Here is a 27,177-nt window from a genome sequence, read left to right on the forward strand (position 1 = left end):
GCTGGTTCCCCAGGCCCGCTGGCCAGGTGGCAGAGCCTCGCCTGGGTTTGTGTGCACTGTGTCAGTGAGGTGTCTCTCTGCGCAGTGGGAAGGGTCCTTGTCTGAACTGTGGGTTTGGGCTGGGGTGTTCTACTGTAAAGTCAAGCCCAGCGTGGGGCATCGGGCCCCGCTCCTGGGTTTAAGTTGGCTCTGGCATGACCAGCTCAGTGACCTTGGGTTGGCTCCCTGAGCATCTGGGTCCTTGTGTAAATGAGAATCCTCCTACCAGGATGGCCAGCATTGGCCTGGCTCACAGTAGGTGCCCCAAACACCTCAGTCACTCGTGGAGGTAACGTAGCCAGGGGGCAGAGTGTGGACTCAGCAGTTGAAGTACCTGGGTTCAAATCCTCGCTCTGCCACTTCCTAACTCTGTGACCTGGGACTTCTCCTTGTCCTCAGTTTACCTGCCTGTAAGATGGGGACAGTGTTAGGGCCTCTCTCATCAGTTATTTGTTGTTGTTAATGTATTGAAGTATAGTTGATATACAATGTTGTGTTAACGTCTGCCGTACAGCAAACTGATTCAGTTACACACGTATATATACTCTTTTTCATATTCTTTTCCATTCTGGTTTATCACAGGATATTGAATATAGTTCCCTGTGCTCTACAGTAGGACCTTGTTGTTCATCCATCCTATATCTCACCGATTTTTTTATGAGGATTAAGTGGCTTAATGTATGTTTAAAGCACTTAAAGCCATCCCTGGCACGTGACAAACACTTCGTCAGTGTCAGCTATTATTATCTGATTTCTTCAATAAGTTGTGGTCAGTCGATTTCTTGGGCGGTTGGCAGCCCACCTGCTCTGTTTATTTTGGAACGGGGCCCCTCTTTGTTCAGCCATAGCTCGTCCAGGGTGGCAGGTATGCATGTGTGTGTGTCTTTGATCTGTGTCACCCCTGCCCCTGGCCTGGAGGACAGCTCCCGTGACAGCCCGTGTGCCACGCCTGGCGGCTGCCATGCCTGCCCCTTCCGGGTCCTCCCGGGCTTGCTTCCGCAGGTTGCATCTTAATAGTTGTCCGGGTTTGCTTCACTCTGCTGCTTAGTCTGCTCACTGGGGTTCCTGTCACACGGGCCCGCTTGAGTGTTACCGGCCCAGCCCCTGGGGTGAGCGTGTTCCAGCCTCACCTGACCTTGTCTGCATTTGCCCCTTTTTGGGGAACACATGAGTGTAGCTTGGGATTTGCCATGTAAATGGACTCACTCGGAAACAGGAGCAAGAATCTTAAAGGAATCAACAAGTCAGAATTTAACTGCTTTCAAAGATAACAAGATACATTTTGTGATAAAAATGGCTGACCACGAGTATTAACAATCTACCAGGCCTCGTGCTAAGCACTTCACATCTCCCACCCATGAAGGTAGTACTGTTATTCCCCCATTTTACAGATAAGGAAACTAAAGCAGAGAACGGCTGAGTAACTTAAGGCAACTGGACAGCAATAGACCTGGGATTTGAACCCAGGTCTGACCATCCCTCTCCCTACCGCCTCTGGCCGGCATTCCTGGGATAGCTCAACAGTGACGTTCGGCTATCTGAGCCCTTTCTCACTCTCCACCAATGGTAGTGTGGGTGATGTCAGCCCAGTTACAGCTGAGAGGCCTGCACTGGGCTTAGGGGCAGAGATCCTGTATCTTTGGGCCTTTGTGTGCTGGAGAGGGTAGTCCCAGAGCTGCCGTCACCTCAACCCCACTGCAATTCCATTCCATGGAATTCCATTCCATTCCATTCCCCACTGCAGTTCCAGGTCTGATTTCTTTCTTATGTCATCTAAACCCCACATTTCCTTATCTTCCTCTGCCCAGATGAAATGGTCTCTTAAGAAGAGTGCTGGGAAGATTTTATAACAGAGAAGGCTGTGGGTAGTCGAGTGGCCTTGGCAGGTCCCTGGTGCAAAGAGGCGTGAATGCCCTCGCCAAGCGCCTCCCAGCCTTCCTTTCCTGAGAGGCATCTGCGGGGTCCCAGCTAGGAGTGGCCCCAGTGGGACGCAGTGTTTCAGGAGTGCTTGGTTTTAATCTATTAACTTAAAACAATTTTGTCCCCTCTGGGGGGCTGGGGGAGGGGTGAGAGCACTGACAGTTGGACTGGAAAAGCCTGGGTGTGAAGCTGGTGCCTTACAGTAAACATCCTGTGGCCTGAGGCATGTCACTTCACCCCTGAGCCTTGGTTTCTCATCTCTGTAAATGGAGATGAGGATGGTCCTCATGGGTCTGTGGGGAGGGTCGGATGGGATGATGTCTGTAAACTGTGACGTGCCGTGACCAGGTGCGAGGCATCCGCACAAGTACCCATAAGCTACCAGGTCATCTCATTGGTGCCCTTCAAGCTAGAACGGGCAGTCATGTCACTGGTGGGGCATCCTGGTCTCACCTGAAACTCAGCTTGGTAATTCAGTGTCGAGGTGTTGCTCAGGCCTTGATAGTACGGAATGGATTGTAAAAGCGGGGGTAGTGCTGACCCGCCCTCTCGTTCAGAGCTGTTGGTTTCTACAGTCGGTTCTTAGCCCTGTTCCGTGGGAAGCCTGCAGACACATCAGTAATCGACCCCTGCCTTTGGACACTCGCTTTTTGAGGTCTCCCCCAACCCCCTGTCCCGGGCTCCCTGTCAGCCGTCAAAGCCACGGCCTTACCCACGATTAAGGCCCCAGAGAAAGGAGATGGGAACAGATATTGGCTGGGTGCCTGCGGCAGGCCAGCTGCTGAGTATGTCTTATCGTTTTGTCTTGACAGTGATCTTTGGAGGCCAATCTTCCCCCTCATTTACAATAGAGGAAATAAAGGCTCAGAGATATTGTCAATGGCCCACAGTCCCTTAGCTGGTAGCTGGTGGGGGTGAGATTTGAACTTCAGTCTATCTGACTCTCCATCCCCATGATCTTTCCCAGGAAGATAGGGGAGAACTCGCTCTTTCTCTTGCAGGAACATCTGGGCCTGCTCTCCTTTAAGGGGTGGCAGCTTCCTGCTCTGCATGCGGGCCGGAGGGGGCTGGCTGGACAAGCTCCTCCAGGGCCTGGCCGCTCTGGCAAGCGCTGCCTCTTTCTATCTGACCCCCTTCTGGGGGCTTTGGGAGGAGCTGGAGCTGGAGCAGCTGGAGCAGTGACTTTTGCTCCTGACAGGTGCAGGGCACCCCTCTGCCTGGGAAGTGGGGAAGGGGCAGAGCTCAAGCCGGGAGACACCTGGGCTGAGGTGCCTTTTCCAAGTCGGACCTTCGGCCCGAAGGCTTCTGACAGGTAGCTGGCCCCTCCCCCATGAAGCACCGAGTTCTACTAAGTTAAACACACGTTGACTCATTTGCTGGAGAAACTCAGCTCTCCGGCTTCCTGCATTCCAGGGTGCTGGTATGCCAGAAATTCCCCAGACAAGCCAGCAGGGAAGTCTTGTCTTTATAGTAAAAATGCTAATAAAACATCTCTAGAATCTGCTCCTTCCTTTCCACCCACACTGCCACTGACTAAATTACCTTTTGTTCTCATTTGCTGAATTGCATTGGCTCCTTAATTGACTTTCCTGTCTCTGGTTTCTCCACACCCACTTCAATCTGTCCTCTACATGGTTTCCAGAATGATCATTCAAAAATCCAAATCTGACTACATTTCTTCCTTTGCATTCCTCCCCACGCCTGCAAGATTGATTGCAGATGCCTTAGTGTGGCCTTCCAGGACCTTCCAGAATCTTCTGGGACATGCATGAGCTGGCCCTGCCCCCTGGTTGACTTTGCCCTCCCACCCTTCCCCGTCCCCTCCAGTCTCTAGCTACTTGCTATATAGATCCGTTTTGTTTTTTGTTTTTTTTTTTTTCCCGGTACGCAGGCCTCTCACTGTTGCGGCCTCTCCCGCTGTGGAGCACAGGCTCCGGACGCGCAGGCTCAGCGGCCATGGCTCACGGGCCCAGCCGCTCCACGGCATGCGGGATCCTCCCAGACCGGGTCATGAACCCGCGTCCCCTGCATCGGCAGACGGACTCTCAACCACTGCGCCACCAGGGAAGCCCAGATCCGTTTCTTTACAAGGTTCTCTTGTGACTCTGGCCCTTGCTCATGCTATGTCCCCCACCTGGGTGCCATTCCTGCCCCTTACCCTCTGTCCGTGTGCCACACCCCATGCTCCACCCCGACCTGTTGAACTCATCTCGAGGATTATTTCCTCTTTGATGCTGCCCCGCCCCACAGACCCAGTCCCCTTGGGATCCCACAAACTTCTGTGGCAGCACCCAGTGGCTGTCCTGGTCTGGAGGGCCTGAGGAAGCCCCGCCCGCACACCCGGACCTTGGTGAGGTTGGCTGGGCTCCGTCGGCACACCCTCCCTCTCCATGCGGGCTTGGGGCCTCTCCAGCCTCTCCACAGGGTCTCTCCATCAGAGTGGTCAGGGCTGCAGGAGACCCGTCCTCTGTTCTGTCCGTCAAAGCACCACAGTCCTGCCCAGATTCAAGGGGAGGGGACACAGATCTTAGAGGGGAGGAACAGGAACTTCTTGGCCATCTTTAATCCACTGTGGTGGTCTGCACTTGCCTCCTGGCCTCAAGTGATCCTGTGCCTGTCAAACGGGGAGGAACAGCTCTCACCACGCCCTGCCAGGAGCAGGGCTCCTCCAGCCATTCTTTTTCTCCACAAATGCAAGACGCTGCACATCCTGCTTCACCCCACCCCCACTGTGTGCACCCCTGGAATCTGCATCGTCTTGTATCTTCTAGGGGCAGGGGGTGCATCTGGGGGTTGTATTCCCAGGCACTCAGCATCCACTACATCAGACAGGTGACTAGAACAAGGATTCCTCATCTCTCTGCCTCTCCCGTCAGGTTAACTGTCCATCGTTACTTCGGGTCCTGTGTAATGAATGTGAAGGTACTATAAGGTATCACATCTGGGGGTATAGTACACTAGGTTCCTTTTTCAATGTAACTGTCTAAGCCTCAGTTTTCTCATTTGTAAAATGAGGTTAATAGTAACAGAGGATTAATGTGGCTATTAGATGAGACAGGACCCATGAGGTGCATGGCACAGTGCCTCGCACATAGGAATATCCAATTAAAAACACCGGTAGACAGTTGTGGTGAAAATGGTCCTGGAATACAAAAATTACCTCAAAGTCGTTCATAGGCCTAAACCAAAAAAAAGAAGGGATAAAACTTCTAGAACATAGAAGAACATCTTTGTGAAAGTGGGCTTGGCAAGGATTTTTTAGCTAGGAAGTAAAAAGTACAAACCAAAAAAGAAAAAAAATTGATAAATTGGACTTCATAAAAATGTAGCTGCTCTTTAAAATTTGGAAAGACTTTTTTTTTGTCATTTTATAAATTTTTTAATTTATTTTTATTTTTGGCTGCGTTAGGTCTTCGTTGCTGCGTGCGGGCTTTTCTCTAGTTGCGGCAAGTGGGGGCTGCTCTTCTTTGCGGTGTGTGGGCTTCTCACTGGGTGGCTTCTCTTGTTGCAGAGCACGGGCTCTAGGTGCGCGGGCTTCAGTAGTTGTGGCACGCGGGCTTCAGTAGTTGTGGCTTGCAGGCTCTAGAGCGCAGGCTCAGTGGTTGTGGCACACAGGCTTAGTTGCTCCACGGCATGTGGGATCTTCCCGGAGCAGGGCTCGAACCCGTGTCCCCTGAGTTGGCAAGCGGATTCTTAACCACTGCACCACCAGGGAAGCCCTGGAAAGACTTTAGAAGGAATGCTTTTGGATGGCACATGGTCCCAAGAAGAATGGCGAGATACCTTCTTTTTCTTTTTGTAGATTTTCTGGAAGCAGACAGGAAGCCTTAGAAGGTTTAGAAGGAGGTTTGAGACAGTGCAGCCTTAATAAACGTTAGCAGGAAGGACTGCTTTCGGTGGCAAGTAACAGAAGATGTGACTTCCACAAACAGGCCCTTATGTCTCTCCTACTATGAGAAGTTTGGAGTAAGGTGGCTCATGTGTTTATCAGCTGAACAGTGGTGTCTGTGTGGTTCTCTGGATAACTCTTGGCAATTCTAATCTTCAAAGCAGGAAGCGGGGCTATGGGAAGCCCCGGAGACCGTCCCACTTGTGAGGAAAGCAAACACTTCCGCAGCATTTCCAGCAGACACGCCCTCGTGTCTCATTGACCAGAACTGTCATACATAGCTAATTTCAAAGGAAGCTGGAAGTGGGGCCCAGATCATCCCAAGAGCCGTGCTGGGACCCCATCCTAGGTCGATTACATGGACGTAAAGTGAGGGTTGAGAACCGCTGACTCAGACCAGTTCATCACCGGGTACAGTGCTGCCCCAAACAGAGTGGGCATGGATATCAGCTGGGTAATGAGCAGCACCTAACGCAGCACCCATCATGCCAGGGGAGTTCGCCATCACCTTAGTCCACCCCTGGTATTCGAGGAGCTCACCTGTCCTTGCCCCTTACCCCCTGCGTAGTCCTCTATCCTTTTCCGTGATGGTCTCAGTTGCTAGGCAAACAGTCATGTTCCTGGAAAAGAAGGCCTATCTGCCCAGTATATGGCACGACCTCCTACTCATAGCAGGTGCTTTCAGATCAGAGTTTGAAGTGTCTCACCTTCCCGCATCCCTCCCTCCTAGTGGCTTCCAGGCGCCAGGTCTTCAGGGTGGGTAAGGGAGTAGGCCCATGGGCAGAAGCCTACCTTTGTCTTTAGGTGCAGCCTCTGCCTTTTCTCCAGGCCCCTGCTTGATAATTCACACCCAGGCCCCCTACGGTGTGCGGTGTCAGGAATCCTCCAGGATTACGTCTTATAATTGAGCGGTTGAGAGCGAAGCCATGCTCTGTGGGCTGCTCAACTTCAGACAGGCACGTGGAGTGTTTGAACTGGGACAAAGGCTGTGTCGATTAAGGGTCTAGCTTGTGGGGACACCACCCCTGTGGCTCCTGACATCTGCTGTCCCCCGGTTTCCCAGCAGACACACCGAGCGTTGGGACCATCAGGGAAGCTCAGAGGGTGGGCATGCTTGCTCCCCTTCGTTACCTCCCTCGGTCCGGTCAGATCTCTCTGTGGACACATCTGTCACCCCCACTCGTGTGAGTTCCTCAAGCTTAGGCACTAGGTTGCTTATGGCCACGTCACAGCGCCTCTCGTTGCCAGGCGACGGGAACAGCTTTCCCAAGGACTTGTTGAATGCGTGGATGACGCAGAGGCTCTCCTTCCTTCCCTCGTGCCATCGCTTCAGGCCCAGGGCGGTTAAGGGTTTAGAGCGGGTGTCTGGCTTTCTAGTGATTTAGTCCAGTTTGTCCCCACGGCCCCTAAGGACCGCTAGTTCTAAAAAACCCGTGTGGGTACTGGGGGCTCATAGGGTTGAACTGAGGCAGGAACCAACCTGCAAAGGCAGCCCTGAGACGGTTCCTTTACTGACTTTTGAAAGCCAAGGTTGCTTTCTGAAGAGCACATTCATTTGGCCCACCCTTGGCTTCTCAGGTGGGAGCTGTCTTAGGATATTTAGGTCAGGGGAATGCCTTCCTCTTGAAAACTTTTCCCGCTGAGTCTCAAGACCTCAGTGGAGCATGAGACGGGGTGGCAGGTGTTGCTGAGGAAACTCGGGTCCTTGGCTGTCCACCCTGGCCGGGCTCAAGCTCCATGTTTCCCCAGAAGCCTGTTGAGTGTTTCTAGACCACATCAGTCCCTCCTTTCCTGCCTACCCATAGTTAGCCCCAGAGCAATGAGAACAGGGGATGCGATCTAATGGGGATGCTAACTGCACAGAGGAAATCAACAGACTCGTCAGTGCCTCTGGGCAGGGTCTCCCGCACCCACTGCTGTGCCGGCCCCTGGTACTGACACCCACCAGTGAGGCCAACGTCTGATCCTGTTTTGTCTCAGCCTGGGTTTGAAGCTCGCATCTGCAGCTGGTTGTCAGGCTCCAGAGTCTGCAGCCCCAGTGGAGCCGACGAAGGGGGCGGGAGGCCCCGAGTTCCCAGCTGTGGCCGTCTCGCCCTGGCCTCCGTGGGAGTGGCTCCACTTGTGGTCTGGGGCGGACCTGTTTGTTTGTGTCTGAAGTCCCCCGACTCTGAGTTTTAACGTCAGGGCAGGGTTGCTGGGCGGGGAGATTGTCTCTGCACAGATGCACGCGTGTGGCGGCTTCCCTGGGAGGGCGTGGGTGCGGGACAGAGGGCGTGAAGGATGGCGGGTTGCGAAATACCCGGCTTGGGAATTGAGGTCACTTTCTCCTCTGCTCGCCCCACTTCCCCTGGCATGCTCGCTCGCTCTGCCCCTTGCCCACTAATGGCAGCCCCACTGGGTACCCTCGAGACCTCTGCGAGGCTCGGCGGTGCCAGGGCCGAGGGCTGCCGCTGACACTCTTGGAGCTGAGTGCCTGGCCTGGCCTGTGCGGGGAGCCATGAGCTGCGTCATGACCTCCAGAGGCCTCCTTACAGCCTCACAAATCATTTTGCAACACGTTGGCCGTGGCAGCCAGACCAGACTGCTTAGCTGGCTGGCTTGGCAGGAGGTCCCCAGAAGCTCACTGCAGCTTTGAGGAGGAGGTAAGAGAAGTAAGGGGAACAGCCCGAGGCCTGGGCAGAGCTGGCCGGTGCCAGGGAAGGAGCAGCAGCTTCAGGGACCGTACAGGGAAGGCTGGAGTAAGTCCCAAGAGCTTTGGCGACTTCCTGAAGTTTGGGATGGGTTAGACAGGGACCTGGCCCTAGCAAGGACTGCTGTGGACGTCCTCTTAAGAATATATAGTGTGGGGCTTCCCTGTTGGCGCAGTGGTTGAGAGTCCGCCTGCCGATGCAGGGGACGTGGGTTCATGCCCCGGTCCGGGAGGATCCCACATGCCGCGGAGCGGCTGGGCCCGTGAGCCATGGCCGCTGAGCCTGCGCGTCCGGAGCCTGTGCTCCACAACGGGAGAGGTCACAACAGTGAGAGGCCCGCGTACCGCAAAAAAAAAAAAAAAAAAAAAAAAAAAAAGAATATATAGTGTGGCCCACCTGGAAAAGGGATCAGGGTCCCATAGGTGTAGGTGAGCTGGAAGCTGGCCCAGAAACTGTGCCTGCTGCCTGGAGGGCTGAGTGAGCCGAGGGGAAGAGGGTGGACGTGTGGAGGCCCATCCAGGTGCATCTCCTCGTTCTGCAAAGCATGCCAGGGTCTCCTCGAAAGGGGCAGCCCCTGATAGCGGTCAGGGTGGTGGCTAGTCTTAATGAATTCAGAGCTGGTTTGGAGCCAGGGATTGGGTGTAGCCCAAAGGGTGGATACTTGCACAACAGGACCGGAGGTGGTGGCCCATGATGGCTGAATACCTTTGGAGAGTGTAGGGCAGTCTGTGACTTTCATTCAGAGGACTCATCGCCTGGAACAGTCGGGACGTGGCTGGATCTGGGGCTTGGGGCCACAGGAGAGGCAGACCCTGCCCACTGCCATCCTGCTCGTGCCGGTCAGGTCAGCTTAGATGAGCAACGGGGCCAGGGAGTCGTTATTTGGGGAGATGGTGTGGAATATAGAAACAGGGCGTTGGGTCGAGGTCTGAGTCCCTTCATGATTCAGACCAGTTACAGAGTTCTCAGAGCCTCGGTTTCCTCACCTGTAAGATGAGAATAATAAAATACACCTTTAAGTCTCATGGGTTCATTAGCACGTGTGGTTTAACTATTGGTGAGTGACCCTGAGTGACAAGCTGCACTTGTTATCGTGCTGGGGCTGGACTCAGAATTGCCTGCCGCTGTTTGTAGGCTGGGGGGGCGGGTGTCCGTCAGCCAGTGAGTGAGCCAGGCCGGTTGCCCAGCACCCACATCTCGACAGGGTTCTTTTCTCCCATCAAGAGTCTGGAAAGATCTGTGACTTTTTTGGTTATACAGAACTATTTTGTGGGGAAAATGATATGCTTAGGAGCTTTGGGGTTGTGTGGAGGTTGGGACACCACTCTTGTACTGCAGTGCTTACCTCCTGGAACTTTCATTGAGAATCCAGGGAGAGAAGGGGATAAGGTATTACCTAAATAGAAGAGATTATCATCACTACCAGGGTTGATAATGAAGTGTTGACGTGATTTCCATAATTGAGAGAGCCCACTGCTGTACCTGGGAGTCTGGTGTCCGTCTCCGCCTGTGCCTGGGATTCATTGCCCATTTATATTTCACCATCTGTCACCTCTGACCCGCCTGCCTCGCTTGAGATGGGAAGTCCTGGAGCCCTGAGAAGGCAGTGATCTGCTCAGGGTCCTGCAGCAGCCAGCGGGGTTAGGGTGACAACCGTCTTGGCATCTGGTCGCTTCTATAGCCTGGATCACAGATCACCCATAGAAGGACCTCCCCCTCCCAGGCCCTGTGTTTTAGGGTACAGCTGACTTTGTTTGCAAAACCAGTTGTCTGGAAAGACGTGTTTTCTGCAAAGGTGCAAAACCCTGGGTGAGAAATCTTTCCGTGCACACAGCCGTCGCCTAAGGCCTCTCACGTTCCGACGCCCTTACAGCGCTGGGAGCTGCTTCCTTTTCCCGGGGAAGTTTTTCTCTTTCAGTGGCATGTACTTCGGGAGATCTGACTGGTGTCTGCTCTTCAGGGGTGTCTGACTGGCCTCATCTCCGTGGAAGGGATGCTCAGGGCAGCCTCCGTTTGGGAGGCCTGTTTGGGAGTCACGCCAGCGCAGCCAGGGCTGGTAAAGGATATTTGAAGTTGATCAGGGTGCCGGGCTGGGGTGCAGGTGCTTGTCTGGGCAGGCAGCATCCCCAGAGTCGACGCAGCTCCACTCCAGCCACGTCATCTGGTGCTAATGGTGGAGGTGTGAGCGCTCCAAGGAGAAGGGGTGCTCAGGTTTCTTGGAGGCAACCTGGGAGCGGGGTCTTGGCCCTTAGACCTGAAAATAAACATCCCGGCTCTGTGAATATCACCAGCATTGTCCTGAAGGCCGTCGCCAGCATCTGGGTCTTCTTTAGCCCCATCTCTGAAATGGGCACGACCTCACCTGCGTTCTCCCTGTCACCCAAGGAGGTTGGAAGAGAACCTGAAGACTTAGCTGGGTGAGGACACCACCCACCCAGGCTTCCACTGAGCTCATGTTTCCTTGTGCTGGGCATTTTCTGAACATTTTACATCCATGTTTTCTCATGTAAGTCTTCACAATAGCCCTTGGTAGGGGATCATCCCCATTTTAGAGGTGGGGAAACTGAGGCTGACAGGTTAAATCTGTGTTTACCTGCTGAGGGAGTGGTGGGGGGGGCTTTGAGGCCAGGTCCCTCTGTCCCGAGAGCTGGAGTTTTTCCTCAGAGCTACACTGAGTCTTGGATGTGCTTGGTGTAACCAAGGGTAATGTTCTGGGCCTGTATTTTGTCAGTGTTGTTCCCAGCACTTTCATATATATTTGGACCCCAACTTCCATAAAATGTTAACCCTTTTTATAGTGAGATTGAAGCTGAGCTAAGGGGGGATTTCCCCAAGAGCCTTGACCATAAATGTCAGAGCTGGGACCAGAGCCTAGATCTTTCAGCCTTGGACACTCAGTGAGCACCTGCTGTGTACCGTGTCTCGGTGATACCCACCGACTGTTTGCAGGCTGACATGATGCTCTTCTGCTCCTTCTTTAAATCAGGCTGAGTGTCAGGGCAGGGATGGGATGCACACCCATGAAGCAAAAGGGTATCAGGGGTGGAGGAAGACTTGTTCTACCCCAGGTCCTCGCCTGGGGCCAAGGTGCTGATGACTCTTTCCCACTTGCTGCTGGTCCCATCGCTGAAACCCCCAGGTGCTCTTCTTTCTGAAGAATTTATATCTTGCGGTTTTGTGGTTAAGAGAAAATGACGCTACCCATGAAAAGCCCTCACGGAGGCCCCTGGTGCTGGGCCGGCAGGCCCTGCTACGGCTTGTCTGGGAAAGTAGCCCTGGGTGTTTCTGCGACTGCAACCAACTTTCTAAAAAGTGAGAGCAGCTTGAGTTTTGCTCAGGTGGGAGCTGCTGCATGCCGGGCACCTCCTTAAGCAGAACCCAAATCCGCAGGTGTCGTTTCTTCTTTACGATCTCTAGTACACCGGTCCCGTGTCGGGGTCGCAGTGCACCCCAACTCATCCCCTTTCCTGGTCCCCGCACAGGTGGCCAGGCTTATGGGTTGTCAACTGCGTGCAGGGAGGAATCCCTTTAAATTCTGCATGGTCCTACCTATGGGCCCCCTCTGGGCTGCCGAGTGGGGATCTCTAACAGCCTTTAAAAAAAGAAACCGCTTGCTCCGCTTTGGGGGAACGCCCCCTGGATTTTGAGACTCTCGAGCTCCTGAGCCATTACTTGCCTGATGGCATTTGTTTTCCACTGGCATTTTAATAACATGTGTGCCTGTTGGGGCCCGAGAATGTATCGTGTGTTCATTTGCCCATTCATTCAGCTAAGGTTTTACAGTAGCAGACCACACGCCAGGTGCTGTGTTGGCCCCTGGGGATCTAGTGGTGATCAGGTGATCAAGAACACAGACCAGGCCCCTGGCTTCAGGGAGTTTCCTGTCTAAAGAAGGAAGCAGACAAGTAAGATATTAGAACCGCGCTGAGTGATCTGATGGAGGAGAAGGGCTGGGGCTATGAGGAACAGGGCTGAAGGGCTTGGTGAAGTCTTCCTGGAGGAATGGATATCTAAGCTGAGTTGTGGAGGCTGAGAGGTCATTGGGATGAGCCTTCCTGGTAGAGGGCCAAGGGCTGCGGGCCTTGAGGCTGAAAAGGGCGGGACACGTTGGCGGGGCTGAATGCGATAAAACCCCCAGATACTGGCTCGTTGTCAAGGCCAGGTCGGCTGATCTCTATGTTGACCTGTGATGGCCAAAGTCTTAGCAGAATGGATGGGTTATTAATTGGCTCCTAGGGGTGCAGCCCTTGAAACACTCGGGCTGGTGATGGTCCGCCCTCTTTGCTGCTGCTATTAGCGCCAGCAGCCTGAGCTCTTTGGTTCACGCAGAAAAGAATGGTTTCGACTTTGCACAGTTAATTGACTTATTTATCGCCTTGTCTTTGGTCAGCAATCTGGCACTGTGGTTTGAGAGCAGTTTGGAGTGGAAGGAAGCCCTGGCTGTGAGAAACCTTTCAATGTGGGGATAAGGCCCCTGTGTTTTCTTCCCTCCTTCCTTCCTCAGGCATCTTTGAGCACATGTTACGTGCCAGATGCAGTAATAGGCGTGTGGGGACAGTCAAATGAGGTGGGCACGGTCCCTGCCCTGATGTAAAATAATGGGGGACTAACCTAGTCTTTGGGGGTGGTTTCCATACTATAATTCAATCCTCCCAACCAACTACAAGCTGGTATCATCCTTGCTGTTGTACAGGTGACAGAACCAAGACTCAGAGATGTTAATGCACTTCCCCGAGGTCACACAGCTGTTAAATGGCAGAAGCTAGATTCGAACCCAGATTCTGTTCAACTCTGAAGCCTGTGCTGTGTCCACTGCCCCGGGAGCTCACATCTATTGGGGGAGACCCAGTCAGAAGCTCGAACATGAACTCCTCTGTGATAGGCGCTACCAGAGAGGTGTAGACAGTGCACTCGGAAGGGGAGATGAGGGATTCTGATTAGCCTGGGAGGTCTTGCCCAGGCCAAGGACATTGCGGCTGGAGGAGGGAACGATTTCCTGCCAAAACAGTTTGAGCAGAGGCCTGGGAGTAGGGAAGTACAGAAGGTATTTGTGGAATCCCTGTAGCACCCAGGTTGGGTGGAGAGGAGATGAGCCTGGAAAAGAAAGTTGAAGCCCTGAACTTGGAATTGGCCTCTGGTCACAATTGGGAGAGATGGGTCAGAGTGGGACACGAGTGCCTCTACCCAGCCCTGTAGAATGAAAGCAGCACTTGTGTCTTCACATTCGTTAACTTTATGCTCTGAAGATGCTCCCAGGGGCCTAGGTTCCATAACAGGACAGCACATAGTACACTTCTTGTGTGGCAACCGGAGTTGCCAGCCTCAGCAGGGAGCGTTCCATAAGCAGTGTCTGCTCTGGGTACCTGAAGGGCATGTGCTGCAGGAATGCCACTGGGTTTGCCTTTGTCTAGGTTTCACTAAACATCAAAACTGTACAATGAGTGGAATTATTTTTGTTCTGACTCAGTGTTTCCTCTCTAGCCATTGTCCCCACTTGCCGCTGAGCTCTCTAGATAGCAGGACTTAGCAGAGCTCAGGGCTGCAGGAGAGGGCCCGTGCCCCTGAGTCTAGCAGATTGTGAGCCCGGGACCAGATACATTTCTGGGGGAAACTTCAGAAAGACTGATGTAGAAACAATGGTTTTGTTGTCATGATGGATCTGATTTCACACCTCATATCCCTCTAGCCATAAGGTTCTTTAACTGGGGTCTGTGGATAGAATTCAGGGGGTCCATGAATTTGGAGGGGAAAAGAATTGTACCTTCTTTTTTTTTCATTAACCTCATCTGAAATGTAGTATGTTGTTCAATTTGGATGGAGGCAACAAGGCACGGCCATCTTAGCAAATATGTGCGGCTCGGTCACCAGTAGAAATCACAGCTGTTTTCATATCACATGACAGTTGTGGGGCTGTCTGAAAAAGCAGTTTGTACTTGTCACAACTTCAAAGGTATGAGACCTGTTGCTAGATATTGTTTGATAGAGATATTGCTTTAATAGAGAAGATTATAGTACTCTATAACAATTTAAAGTAATACTTTGATAAGTATATTTAAATATAATTGATTTCATTTGTAAACCTAATGTTCTGTTTTATGGATTTAAAAGCATTATTCTTAGAAAGGGATCAGGGACCTCCCCAGACTGCCAAAGGGCTCCATGGTCCAAAAATGGTCGAGAGCTCCTGTTTGGAAATTGGGAGGCTTTCTAAGTATTTGAAATTTGAAATTATTAAATGTCAGTAATTATTTTTTAGCATTGCAGCTGTGCTAACAAAAAGACTCCTTACTCTTTAGAGAAAATATACCGAGATATTTACAGATGAAAGGAAAAGGAATGAATTAACAAGGGCAAAAACCCTGAAGGGGGCAGCAGGTCTTGGGAAGTGGTTCCAGTGGCAGGGTTCCTTTGTCCAAGACTTTGAAGGTGGTGCCTGTCTTTGGGGGAAGCTCTCCACGGGCGCCTGGGTCGCTGGGTGTCAGCCGAGCCTGGTCCTCTTTGTGTTGTGCGCTCATTTCCATCTGTTCAAGTCCACTCCACCTTCTCAATCAGCCCCCGCTGCGCCCGCGCTGCTGGTCTCGCCCCTCTGCATCCGTCAGCACCCAGTTGGTCGGGGCCCAGCGTTTGTCAAAGAGAATGCTAGTCTGACTTTAATTTACCCTTAGTTTTTTGAAGTTTTAGCCTTTTGAGAGTCTTTTGAAAGCTGTGGACACGCTTCCCTGGAAAATGCACAGATTCACATGTCTGAAATTTGCATACATTTCAGGACTGGGTCTTGGTGGACCCAAGTCAGGGACCTTTGCCAGCCACGCCACAGCCCACAGGCCTGGCCAGCACTCACAGTGTGTGTGCTATGTGCCAGGCACACACTGAGTGCTTCATTTCTTCTCTGCCCCCCAGAGAGGGAGGTTCTATTATTACCCCCATTTTCTGGAGAAGGAAACTGAGACTTTCCTGGGGGCGGGGTGTTAAGTAGCTTGTCCAAGGTCACAGGGCTAGGGTGTGTCTGAGCCTTCGGATCCCAGCCCAGACAATCTGATTCTAGGCTGGAAGCAGCCTAAATGGAAGGTTACTCATCTTCCCCAAACCCCCGTGTCTTGCGCATCGTCAATCACTGACGCGCCCCTCTTCCCCTTCCCGCAAGCAGGAAGCCCTTCTTCCATTTAACCCGGTTCTGTCTTCTGCCCAGTCTCGACAGTTACTCTCCAAAGAGCGTGGTCCCAAGGGGGAGGCCGTGCCAGCCAGCCTTGGGTGGGGTGACGGGTGATGGGTGGTTCTCTAGGATTTCCTGCTTCACCCCGTTTGAATGGCAGCAGAGGGGGCACCTGGCAGGCCCCTGTCCTTATCGCACGGCCCGTGTTTGCCAGAGCTCCCCATGTCATGCTCGGGGCTGCCATGTACACGTGCCCGGAATGAACCCACTTTTCTTTCCTGGACTTCCCACAGGCAAAGCTGGTCCGGTACATCTGCAAGCAGCGGCAGTGCAAGCTGAGCGTGGCTCCCAGCGAGAGGACCCCGGAGCTCAACAGCTACCCTCGCTTCAGCGACTGGCTGTACACCTTTAACGTGAGGCCGGAGGTGGTGCAGGTGCGTGGGCCGGGCTGTGGGGATTGGGCTCTGGGGGTGGGGCGTGGGGGGGTAGTCAAGCAAAGGGACCACGCACAAACCCGAGGACCAGCTCCACTGTGGCTAGTGCCCTATACTCAGGAAAGGGATGTGGGGGGATGGCAGCAACAGGAGGGACTCAGGGTACATGTGGCTCTACTATGTGTCCTGGGCGCCATCGCTTTATGAGCCAGACAGCCTGACCACACCACTCACAGGTTCGCCGTGAGGACAGCAGCCGACATTTCTGGAAACGTCGGCTGTGCAACAGACACTGTGTTAAACACTCTGTGCAGAGAATCTCACTTCGTTCTCACAAAACCCTGTGAAGGAGTTACTATCATTATTGCCATTTTATACTTGAGAAAATTAAAGCACAGAAGGGTCAAATAACTTGTTTAAAAGCATACAGCTAGTAAATGATAGCTTTGGAATTTGGAAGCAAGGGTCTGAGTTTAGTTTTCTCCTGTAACTGCAGTAATATATTATTTTCTTTCCTTTGTTCTCTCTTGCCATCCATCCAACCTACCCACCCACCTACCCACTAACTAATCAACCAGTTTGCATGGAGAGGGTCAGGGGTCCAGGACAGCTCTCACGGGGCATCAATAAATCAATGCTTGGCAGGTGTGATTCACCCAGCCAGGTCTTTTAAATCCTTTATTTCTCTTCTAAAATCAAAAAGATGGACTCTTGCTATTGTTTTAAAAGTAATATGAATTCATTTACACTTTGGAAAACAGAAAAGGGAGGGGAAAAAATCACATACGTATTCCCACTACTCAGAGAAAAATCTGTGATCATTAAGATTCTGATTTTTCCTGCTAGTCTTTTTTTTTTTTTTTACCCTAATAGTTAAATCTTTAAAAAATCTCTAGTGGGTTAGACCTGTGCTGTCTAGTAAGGTAGCTAATATTGTGACTTGGAATGTGGCAAGTCCACACTGAGATGTGTTATGATTTCAAAGATATAAATTCAAAGGTGTGCTGAATGAAGACTTGATACAGAAAAAAGGCAAACAAATATTAACAACTTTAAAATTTTAATCTGGTGAGATGACACTTTTAGATATATTAAGCTAAATAAAATGTGCTTAAAATTAACTTCATAGATATTTACTTTTTAAAATGTGGCTGCTTAAAAATTAAAATCTGAGCGTGTGGCTTGCATTATGTTTCTCTAGGGCAACACTGGTTTAAAGCATCCTGAATAAACAATTTTATATTTTGCGCTTATCATTTGACCTGCTAACCAGCCTGTTTTCCCCGTATTTTCACACTTGGTAACCCCCAGCCTTTTTTTAAGTGGATGCATAATGTTGAAGTGTATGTGCTGTAGCTTACTAGGCAGAGGTTAATTCCAGTTGTTGACTATTATATATAACATGGTGGTTAATATTATTTAGGAAGCTATTTGTGTATTTAAGAATTTTCCCTAGGAGAGATTCCAGGACAGGAGGTGACACGAGCATAAAAGGTTTGGGGAAGGGGGTGGAAGAAGATGGGAACGAATGGGGGGGACCCACAGGGGCGCTCTCAGCACCTTACATGCTCCCGGCCCTGGCCCCGGCCCCAGTGGCCCTCATATTTGTGGCATATGCCAGCTTTTAAGAAACTGGCAGAGGGACTTCCCTGGTGGTGCAGTGGTTAAGAATCCGCCTGCCAATGCAGGAGACACAGGTTCAAGCCCTGGTCCGGGAAGATCCCACATGCCGCGGAGCAACTAAGCCCATGTGCCACAACTACTGAGCCTGCGCTCTAAAGCCCGCGAGCCACAACTACTGAGCCCACTTGCCGCAACTACTGAAGCCTATGCACCTAGAGCCTGTGCTCCGCAACAAGAGAAGCCACTGCAGTGAGGAGCCCATGCACCACAAGGAAGGGTAGCCCCTGCTCGCCGCAACTAGAGAAAGCCCACTCGTGGCAACGAAGACCAACGCAGCCAAAAATAAATTAATTAATTAATTAAAAAAAAAAAAGAAAGATACTGGCAGAAAAGCGTTGGTCCATGTGAAGGTTGAGGGAAACTGTTTTGTGAGCTGGAGGTACCTTGGGCGTTATTAACAGTTCCACATACGTGTAACACGTAATATGTTTAATGTATACGTATAATAACACATAAGACGTATAATGAACTTCACCTCTCTCCATCTCTCCATCTGTCTCCCACCCACCCCCACCTGCCTCACAGTTTTCTGCCATACAGGAAGGAGATCCAAACATATAATGGTTAATCCATGGTGACAGATTTAAAATCATGGGCTTGGAGACTAGGAAGAACTGAAGGGTCCCTCCAGCTCCCCAGGCCAACCCCTAAAATTTCTCTAGGGGCTCCCCACCCCTCCCTAAAATCTCAGGATGAAGCCGTTTCCCCTCACACTCATGTCTGTAGCTTAAGTTGGAGACACTGGAGCCCCACGAGGGCAGTGACTTGCCCAGCGTCTCATCAATGTCATCCCTACTTGGCTGTGAGGGTCCAGAGTGGCCGAGGGGCTCTATGAGGGTCCCAGAGCTAGTGACAGGGACAGACTTGAGGTTCAGACCTGGGCCTGCTGGACTCCAAACTGTGCCTTCTAACTTCCTGTCTCGGGCCTGAGACATCGCTGGCAGATGGCTTTGCTCCTCAAGGGGTTTCCCTCAGATCTCCAGAGATGCAAAGTGTGCAGGAGACCCAGCCCCACCCATGTCAGTCTTTGAGACAGGAGCCAGCTGTGCCCAGGGCAGAAGCCAGCTGTGCCCAGGGCAGAAGCCAGTACTACGAAGGCTGGCTACAGAGGCTTTTTGGCCTCTGGGGAGCACTCTGGTGGCAGCCGGTACAGGGGTCTCCCAGCCGGGCCCAGAGGTAAAACAGATTCTGAGTCAGGTGATGTTTGAATCACAAAGTCATGCGTGATAGTCAGAGCTGGGTGGTAAATGAGGGGCAAGCTCCTTTGTGCTCAGTGGTCAGACAGGCAGGAGAGCCCAAGAGCCAGGTGTATTTGGGAGCCAGGATGCTACCTGGCGTGGAGCAGTGGGGCAGCATCTGAGCAGAGAGCTGTGTGGGGACGGCGGGCTCAGGGTGAGACGGCACGAGTGTCTCCAGTTGCTCAGTGACTCTTGCCCCAAGACGTACTGCAGACCCGCCCACCTCCCTCCATGTCTCCCTTCCCCCACCACCACGGTCCAGGCCCCCATCCTCTCTCGCTCAAACTCCTGCAGCAGCTCTGGAACTGTCTCCCTGCTTTATCATTCACCTGCTTCACTGCATTTTCCACACAGCAGCCAGAGTGCCCACGAAGAAACGTAAATTGGATCACGTCACTTTCCATTGCTTCCCACTTCTTTCCGAATAAACACCAGATGCCTCACACACTTGGACCTCTGCCCGCCTCTCTCTGGCCTCATCTCGTTCACTCTCCCCTTCGCTCCCTCCGGTTTGACCTTTGCACCCACTCTCTCGCTCTCTGAAGTGCTCTTTCCTAGGCTGATCCCATGGACATCATTCTAGTGTCAGGTCTATTGTCACTTCCTCCAGGCAGTCTTCCCTGATGATGTGACCTAAAGGTCACTCCTATCTTTCGTTTTCTACCAATGCACCTTGGCTGATTTTCTCAAGGGCACCAGTCACTTTCTGGAGTTTACGTAACTTATTTGTTGCTCGTGGTCTGTCTCCTCTCTCCCGCTGGAGTACAAGCTCCAGGAGACAGGGACCTGCCTGTGCTGGTTGTTGGTCACAGAATCCCCTTTGAGTATTGGGCCTGATGTGATGACTGTTTGAGAAGAGGGAGGAAGGGTGGATCTCATCATGACATGGCGGATGTCCCCTGAGTCAAGGGTTTGGTCCTGAGTGGGTGGTGACACAGGTTATTCCAGGGTCTGGCTTTTCAAGCCTATAAGATGGGCCACCGTTGGGACTATAGCCCCAAAGATCCATGTTCCCAGTCATGCCCGGCTGCCCATGAGTCAGCCTCTGGAAAGACCCCTGGGAGAGTTGGTGCTCCCAGGGGAGGGGGCCTTCTCCAGGAAGGCCGGAGCCCCAGGGAGCCCTTCTGACATAACGGACCACCTTTCATTTATTAAGGGGTTGTGCTGGGAGGCCTCTGTGTCTGATTATGAGTCTGCACCATGACTAAGGGGCTCCTGGGACCCCTCAGGGTCTCATTTTGCCTCAAAGCTGACATATAGAGAGCACACCTGGCGTGTAGTCCAAGTGCTGTGTAGGCACTGAGTCCTCGCTCTCTGCCATGTCTCTCTCCTGCCTCTTAGAAATGCCTGGGTTCTTGGCCTGGCTCTGGGAACCTGGCCAAACCCTTAACCTCCCTAAGCCTCAGTTTCCTTCTCTGTAAAATGGGGGAGTAACCCATGTGCCATGTGTTCGCTGAGGCAGTTGTGAGGGTCGAGCACTTCGAGGCACTGTGGTGTTTGCTGGGGTGGAAGAGGGAAAATTAAGGCAGTTTCCTCACCTCATCCTCAGCTGCCATTATTCCTGAGTGAGAGTCAGACCCAACAGAGACTGTTGGAGGCTTGTGCACCAGGCAGCTGTAAGTGGCCATCAGGGGAGTGGATGGAGACGGGGGCTGGCTGGGGGGCGGTTTTCTGAATCAAGAGGCAGTGGGAGTTGGCCGAGGGCTTAAGACAGAAGGCAGCACATGGGACCAACTGGAGGCAGGCCCAGTGTCCGCCTCCCACCTGCTGCTGGTCCCAAGGGCCACACATGGTCATCCTTACCACCATTGGCATCCTCACCATCACCGGTGGGCTGGAGGAAATGAGGCCAGAGTGGCTGGGGAACAGGAGGAGGGCAGGCTAGGCTGCCTGGGTTTTAAGAACCACAAGGAAACACTGGCCGGGTGTCACTCCATCTTCCCCCAGACTCCCCAGACCCTTCTTCTCAAGATTAGTCTTTTTCTTCCCCCCAGATCTCATGTCAGTTCAGGCCGGAGTGTCCTGAATGTTGGAAAGAAGGCTGTTTCCTTTAGAAATCCCAGGGGAGGTCTGCCTTCACTCGCTGTGTTCCTTAGAGTTTCTCCTTGCCATGGGGGGGCGGGGGCAGAGTTAGAGTAGCTCCGCACCTGGCTTCAAGGCCAGCCCTGGGGCGTTGGCCTGTCTTGTTCTGTTTCTTAACCCCGGCAGTTGTGTGGACTCTGTTTTTGTTTTTGTTTTTGTTTGCGGTACGCAGGCCTCTCACTGTTGTGGCCTCTCCCGTTGCGGAGCACAGGCTCGAGACGTGCAGGTTCAGCGGCCATGGCTCACGGGCCCAGCCGCTCTGCAGCATGTGGGATCTTCCCGGACCGGGGCACAAACCCGTGTCCCCTGCATCGGCAGGCGGACTCTCAACCACTGCGCCACCAGGGAAGCCCAGTTGGACTCTGACCGGCACCCACCCCACCCTGCTAGGCCTCGATGCATCCTGTGTGCTTTCAGCCAGAATTGGTTCTAGAATAGGTGCAAATTTCAGAAACCAAATTTCCAAACAGCATGAAAGCCCCATGCCTTTCCAAAGTTGACCTGACAGACAGAATCCTTTGACTTCTGAATGTCATTGAAATCATTGTTTATTTTCTTAAATAAATGTTTTATTTTGGAATAGTTTTAGATTTACAGAAGAGGTGCAGAGAGAATGCAGAGTTCCCGTTCCCAGCTTCCCCCATCATTAACATCATACGTTACCAGGATACATTCGTGGAAACTCAGAACATGGCACTGGTACATGACTACTAATTAAACTCCAGACTCTATTTGGATTTCATCAGTTTTTCCATTACTGTTCTCTTCCTGTTCTAGGTTCCAATCCAGGGTACCACATTGTTTTTATTCACATCCAAATTTCCTTTTCTTTTTTGTTTTTTTTTTTAGATGCTAAAATGGGATCGTAGAATATATATCATCCTGTGGGTTTTTAGTCTGAATCTCATCTCTGTGTTAGTCCATGCAAACCCACCTCATTCTTCTTTAGCCATAGAGTAGGAAGAGATTGGATTTCTCTGTGATATCTTAGGAATCGCTGTGTTGGAGGGGTGCCCACGTGTGCACATAGAGGCCCACACAGAAGGCATCAGTTCATGCCCAGAAGAAGCCAGGTGCCCAGCAGCATGGCACCTGGCATATGGGAAGCCCTGGCCAATACTTGCTGGTGAAAAGTGACAGAGGAATGAACGAAGGTCACAGTGGGATGGAGGCTGGGGGTGCCAGACTTGAAAACGGGGTCTCTACCTGTCCTTTTTCTGTCTGGCTTTTTGGGGAAGGGATCCAAGTCCATGAAGTCTGGCAATTTCCTTGTGCTGAGCTATGGGGGTGCATTGGTGCAGTCAATACCCCCAAGATGATTTGCCCCAGGGCTGCTCCCCGAGGCCTCTGGGGATGGTCTTTGTGTGATGGGACTTGTCTCTTCAGCCTCTTTGAGTTCTCTGCTGATCTTAAGCCTCATGGCTTCGTGACTGGGGCTCTGATTCTTCCCCCAGGAAAATACCTGCATCATACGTGTGTGTAGCCGTGTACCCATGTATAACCTCCTCCTTCCTTTTCAAAAGCACCTTCCCAGGATCTGGGCCTCTAGGGTTATCTAAATAGTATTTCAGCTTTGTCCTTAGACTGTGGTCACCAGTTTGTGGCCATACAGTCTCCTGGAAAGAATGCCCTCCTGCTGGATGAAGAGAGGGGACGGACGTGGAAGTGGCCGCAGGGCGGTGTGGCTCTTCTGGGTTTCTGGTGTGGACGAAGGGACTCTGCACTCTTCCTCCTTTTGCCACCGGGGACACATCTCAGCCCTCTGCGGCTCCAGAGCCTGCTGCAGGCACTCTGACCTGTGTGCCCACTGACTCCTCTTCTCCCTCCTCTGTGGATGCTGGAGACGGGCAGCTCTGGAGGTGCCTTCCTGTCTTCACCCACCCATCAGTCCTTTGTCTAGAGTGACACTGTCCAATAGAACTTTCTGTGATGCTAGAAACATTCTATTCTGCCCTTTGCAGGGTGGTAGCCACCAGCCACATGTGGCCCGGCGGGGGACACTTGAAATCTGTGTAGTGCGACGGAGAAAGTGAAATTAACATTTGTCTCTGTCGTCCTGAATTTTAATTTAAATAGCCATTTGGCGGCTGCCATGATGGGGCAGCACAGGTCTGAAGCCCGTGCCGGTGGGGCCGTGTGCTGAGAGCCGGGATGCTAAACACGCTGTCCCCAGTGCCAGAAGCTCTCAGGCTTGGGGGAGATGCACGATCGACAGCTGGCACCGAGTGCCCGGACGGAAGCCAGCCTGGGGTCTGTGGAAGCAAGCGGGCACACTCACCGTGGGTGCTGGCCAGGGGCTAGCCTGGCGGGAAGAGGAAGGACACACTGGACGGAGGGAGGGAACAGTAACTGCAAAGACCCCGGGGTCTGGGTCTCAGAACGCTGGTGCCATCCTCACAGGAAGTGTTTGCAAAGGGCTGGTCCGGGAGGAGATCGGTGAGGAAACAGGGTTGGTTCGTGGATCTCTCCGTGAGTGGAGCGTAGGGGTTGGGGGTTTATCTGGGAGATCGTGGAAGAGTGTGTGCATGAGAGAGAAAGACAGAAAACATTAGGATTGTTTGAAGGAAACTAGAACTCCTCCTAGTGAGAAGGCTGGGTTCATCAGGGCTGGCGGGGGCGGGGGGCAGGGGTGGAAGGTGAGCCAGTGCCCCTGGCTGGTGAGGAGTGGGGAGCAGGTCTGGAGGGTTGGGGGGCCTTCGGGACGAGGGAGTGAGCAGGAGACTGAGTTTAGAGGCAGGGCCCCTTCCCCGGGCATCTAGACTCACACGCTGTGACTGTTTCCGCCCCCTTCCCCGTCTATAGGTTCAAAACTAAAAGTCGCAGCTTCATGTTCTGGCTGCAGCTGGGGAAATGATTTCAGAGCCCGCTGGCATGGGGCCATTTTTTTTTCTTCAGCAGTTTCCCTGTTGGTAGTTGTTAAAGGAAGTGGCAAGCGCTGGCTGGGATCAGTGCTAGCCGGGAGCGTGGGTGATGTGGAGGCTGGATTCCATGGGCCACAGGCTCCCCGGATAAGGTCTCGCTGGTGGCGGGTTTTTTTTTTGTTTTTTTTTTTGCGGTATGCGGGCCTCTCACTGTTGTGGCCTCTCCTGTTGCGGAGCACAGGCTCCGGAAGCGCAGGGTCAGCGGCCATGGCTCACGGGCCCAGCCGCTCCGCGGCATGTGGGATCTTCCCGGACCGGGGCACGAACCCGTGTCCCCCGCATCGGCAGGTGGACTCTCAACCACTGCGCCACCAGGGAAGCCCTGGTGGCGTGTTTTGAACTGAAGATGCAGGTGGGTCCGGTAAGGGGTTTTTGTGGTGGCCCCGACTAGGCAGGTTTCTCTTTCCCCTTTCCTCTGGCCGTGCATTCCCATGTGTAAAGTCAGGCCTTCTCCTGGGGATGGGCAAGAAAGCTGCCTGACCTCTGCCACCATCTTGGTTTCCCATTAGCTGGGAGTGGCTCTAGCTCTGTGGACCCCGGGATGTAGCGGGAGGCTGTGTAAGATTAGACCAGAAGAGTGAACAGGTATTTGGCTCCCGGGTTCAGCTTTAATAGACGTGAATCCTGCCAGCCTCGCTCCTAGCGTCTCCTCACATCCCTCTTCCCATCCCCACCCTCTCCCTTTGGGAGCCAGAGGCCCCGCCATCCTGACAGCCTTGCTCTTTGGCATCTGGGAGCCTCCTCGGAATGCAGCGCACACCCTCACCCAGCCACGTGCAGGGATCCAGGCCAACCATCAGCCCCACCGGCCTGGGCTGCCGCCACGCTGAGGAATTGACATCTTGGGCGCTGACCTCAGTACCAGCCCAGAGCGGCTGGGAGGTGGAGGCCTGCGTGGTGGACTGGCATGTGGACATCACCCAACCAGTCGGGGGAAGACCTAAAGTTGGGATATGGGAGGAAGAGGGCAGCATTTTATAGATACCATCCTCTTTAATCCTGATACCTTGGGTGGGGGGTGGGGGCCGCGGGAGAAACACTATGATCCCCACTTTATCGCTGAGCAAACCAAGGCTCAGAGATGTTGAGCGACATGTTAGCGTCACACAGCGAGCCGACAGGCAGGTCAGGATTCAAACTCACGTTCTTGTGACTCCAGATCCAGGCTTCCTTCCCCTGACAGATTTTGTCCTCTGACGTCTTACCCAGAATAGCTCAGCCTGGGGCTATTGTATGTAGTTGTGTAATTGAATTGAGCTTTATTTCTTTTAATCTTCCTCCCTCTCCCCTCCCCCTCCCTCTCTCTCAATCTCTTTCTTTCTTTTCTTTTCTCCTGCCTTTCTCCCCTCCACCATTTTTCCTTTCTCTTCCTCCCTCCCTCTATCCTTCTTCCTTTCCTCAATCCCCTCCTTCTTTCTTTCCTTTCCATCCATTTATTCTACACCCAATGATCACTTACCTTGTGCCAGGTACCCAGATTAATTACCACAGGGGATTCGTTGATGAGCAGAGTGCAGTCTTCCCTGGAGGGCTTACAGGGTGGTGGGATGTACACGTCTCCAAATAACCACGGGGCAAAGCAGACTGACGGGTCCCCAGGGAAGACAGGATGAAACATGGGGGTGACACAGAGCTGAGGGCGTGCTCACGTTTTCTCCTATTTGTCCGATCATGCGTTCGCCCAGTGAACGTGCACTTTCCTCCTGTTGTGTGCCAGGTGCTGCTCTAGGCATTGCCTGTGAGTTCCTGTCCTTACAGGACTTGCAGACGTCACTCTTCCCCATTGATGAAGTGATTTATTTTTCTGATCATGAACCAAAGTGCCCTCTTTTAAGCCCTGAGTGAGGAGGTGCGCCTGATTCCTAGAAATCTGAAAAATCGTGAGATGACTGCTCTGCTTCGCCCGTACTGGTTGGCATTTTTGAATGGTGAGCGCATCTCCTCCATCCTTTAGATTTCTGGGCTGCCAAGCCCAGCGAAAACTGATGAGACCGAAAGTCCCATGTGGGCAGGGACCTGGCTGTCTTGTTCACTGTTCTATCGCCAGTGCCTGGCGTGTAATAGGTGTTCTTGTTGAATGACTTAATCTAAATAAGATTATCCAAAGAGTTTTGGTCTCTTAGGTCTCAGGAACTCTCTCATCTGAGCTAGTGAAGGTTGAATTGCAAGGGTCTCTGGGGAGGACTTTAGGGGCTGCCGATGGCCTGCTGTGGCCTGGGGTTCCTGAGCTGCCTCTGCTTTCCACTGGCAACGGGTTGGACTTGAGCAAGACTGTGTGCCTGTAGCCTCCTCTGGGGCCACTAGCTCCTGGGCTGTCAGCTGTCCACCTTCTCCAGGGACTGCCTCAAAGGCAAAATTGCTCTAGAACAGATCTGCCCAGCTAGATATTGGGAAACTCTTGTGTCAATACCACACTGTTTTAATTACCTTAAAGCAAAAAGTCTCTTCTCTCATTCTTCTTCTTTTTTTAAAAAAATCAGCATATAAATTTCAGTGGTCCTTGCTTCCAGCTATATGCCTTTGGGCAGGCAACAAGATTAGAAAGAAAGATCGCTTAAGAGCGTGACCTCTGGAATTAGACAGCCCAGACCCTGCTGTTGGGAGGCGGACATAGCTTAACTCTGCCACTTGCCAGTGGTGTGACCTTGGATAAGTCCCTTACCTCTCTGAGCCTGTTAACTCATCTGTCAGCTGCTCTAGCTAGAAACTGAGGAGTCATTTCTGATTCCTTCTGCTTCCTCCACCTCGACATTCAATTGACTAGCAAATCCCACCAGCTCTGTTTCCAAATATATATCCCCAATCCACCTATGTTTCTTTTTCACCGCTGCCACCTCCCTAGTCCTAGCTACTGCATGGACTTGTGCAGTAGAACCTACATCACGCTTTGTATCACTCTTGCCCTTCCCTCTGTTTCATTGTTCATGAGCCAAGAGTGATTCTTCTCAAAACCCCAATCCAACCACCTCACTTTCCTGAGTACAGTCCTTCACTGGTGTCTTGCTGCGCTCAGCATACGATCCAGACTCCTCACCATTCCCTTCAAGGCTCTGGAATATTTGGTATCTGCCTCCTTCTGTGTGGCCTCCTGCCCCTCCTCACTCTTCCCCTCGTGTTAGGACAGGTCA

General features: G+C 52.4%; 1 protein-coding gene across 3 annotated transcripts in view; it reads left to right on the forward strand.

Moving 5' to 3' along the window:
- The window catches only part of KSR1 (kinase suppressor of ras 1), a gene marked incomplete at its 5' end in the record, with an annotated part of 148,063 nt that overhangs the window by 68,369 nt on the left and 52,517 nt on the right, over positions 1 to 27,177 (forward strand). For all 3 annotated transcript variants that reach the window (XM_082861348.1, XM_082861349.1, XM_082861350.1), the window contains one exon: positions 15,985 to 16,125. In XM_082861348.1, coding sequence (XP_082717474.1) covers positions 15,985 to 16,125 — 141 coding nt within the window. The remainder of the gene's footprint in view (positions 1 to 15,984; positions 16,126 to 27,177) is intronic.

Source organism: Leucopleurus acutus, assembly GCF_964270905.1.
Source record: "Leucopleurus acutus genome assembly, chromosome: 19".
Classification (NCBI taxonomy): domain Eukaryota; kingdom Metazoa; phylum Chordata; class Mammalia; order Artiodactyla; family Delphinidae; genus Leucopleurus; species Leucopleurus acutus.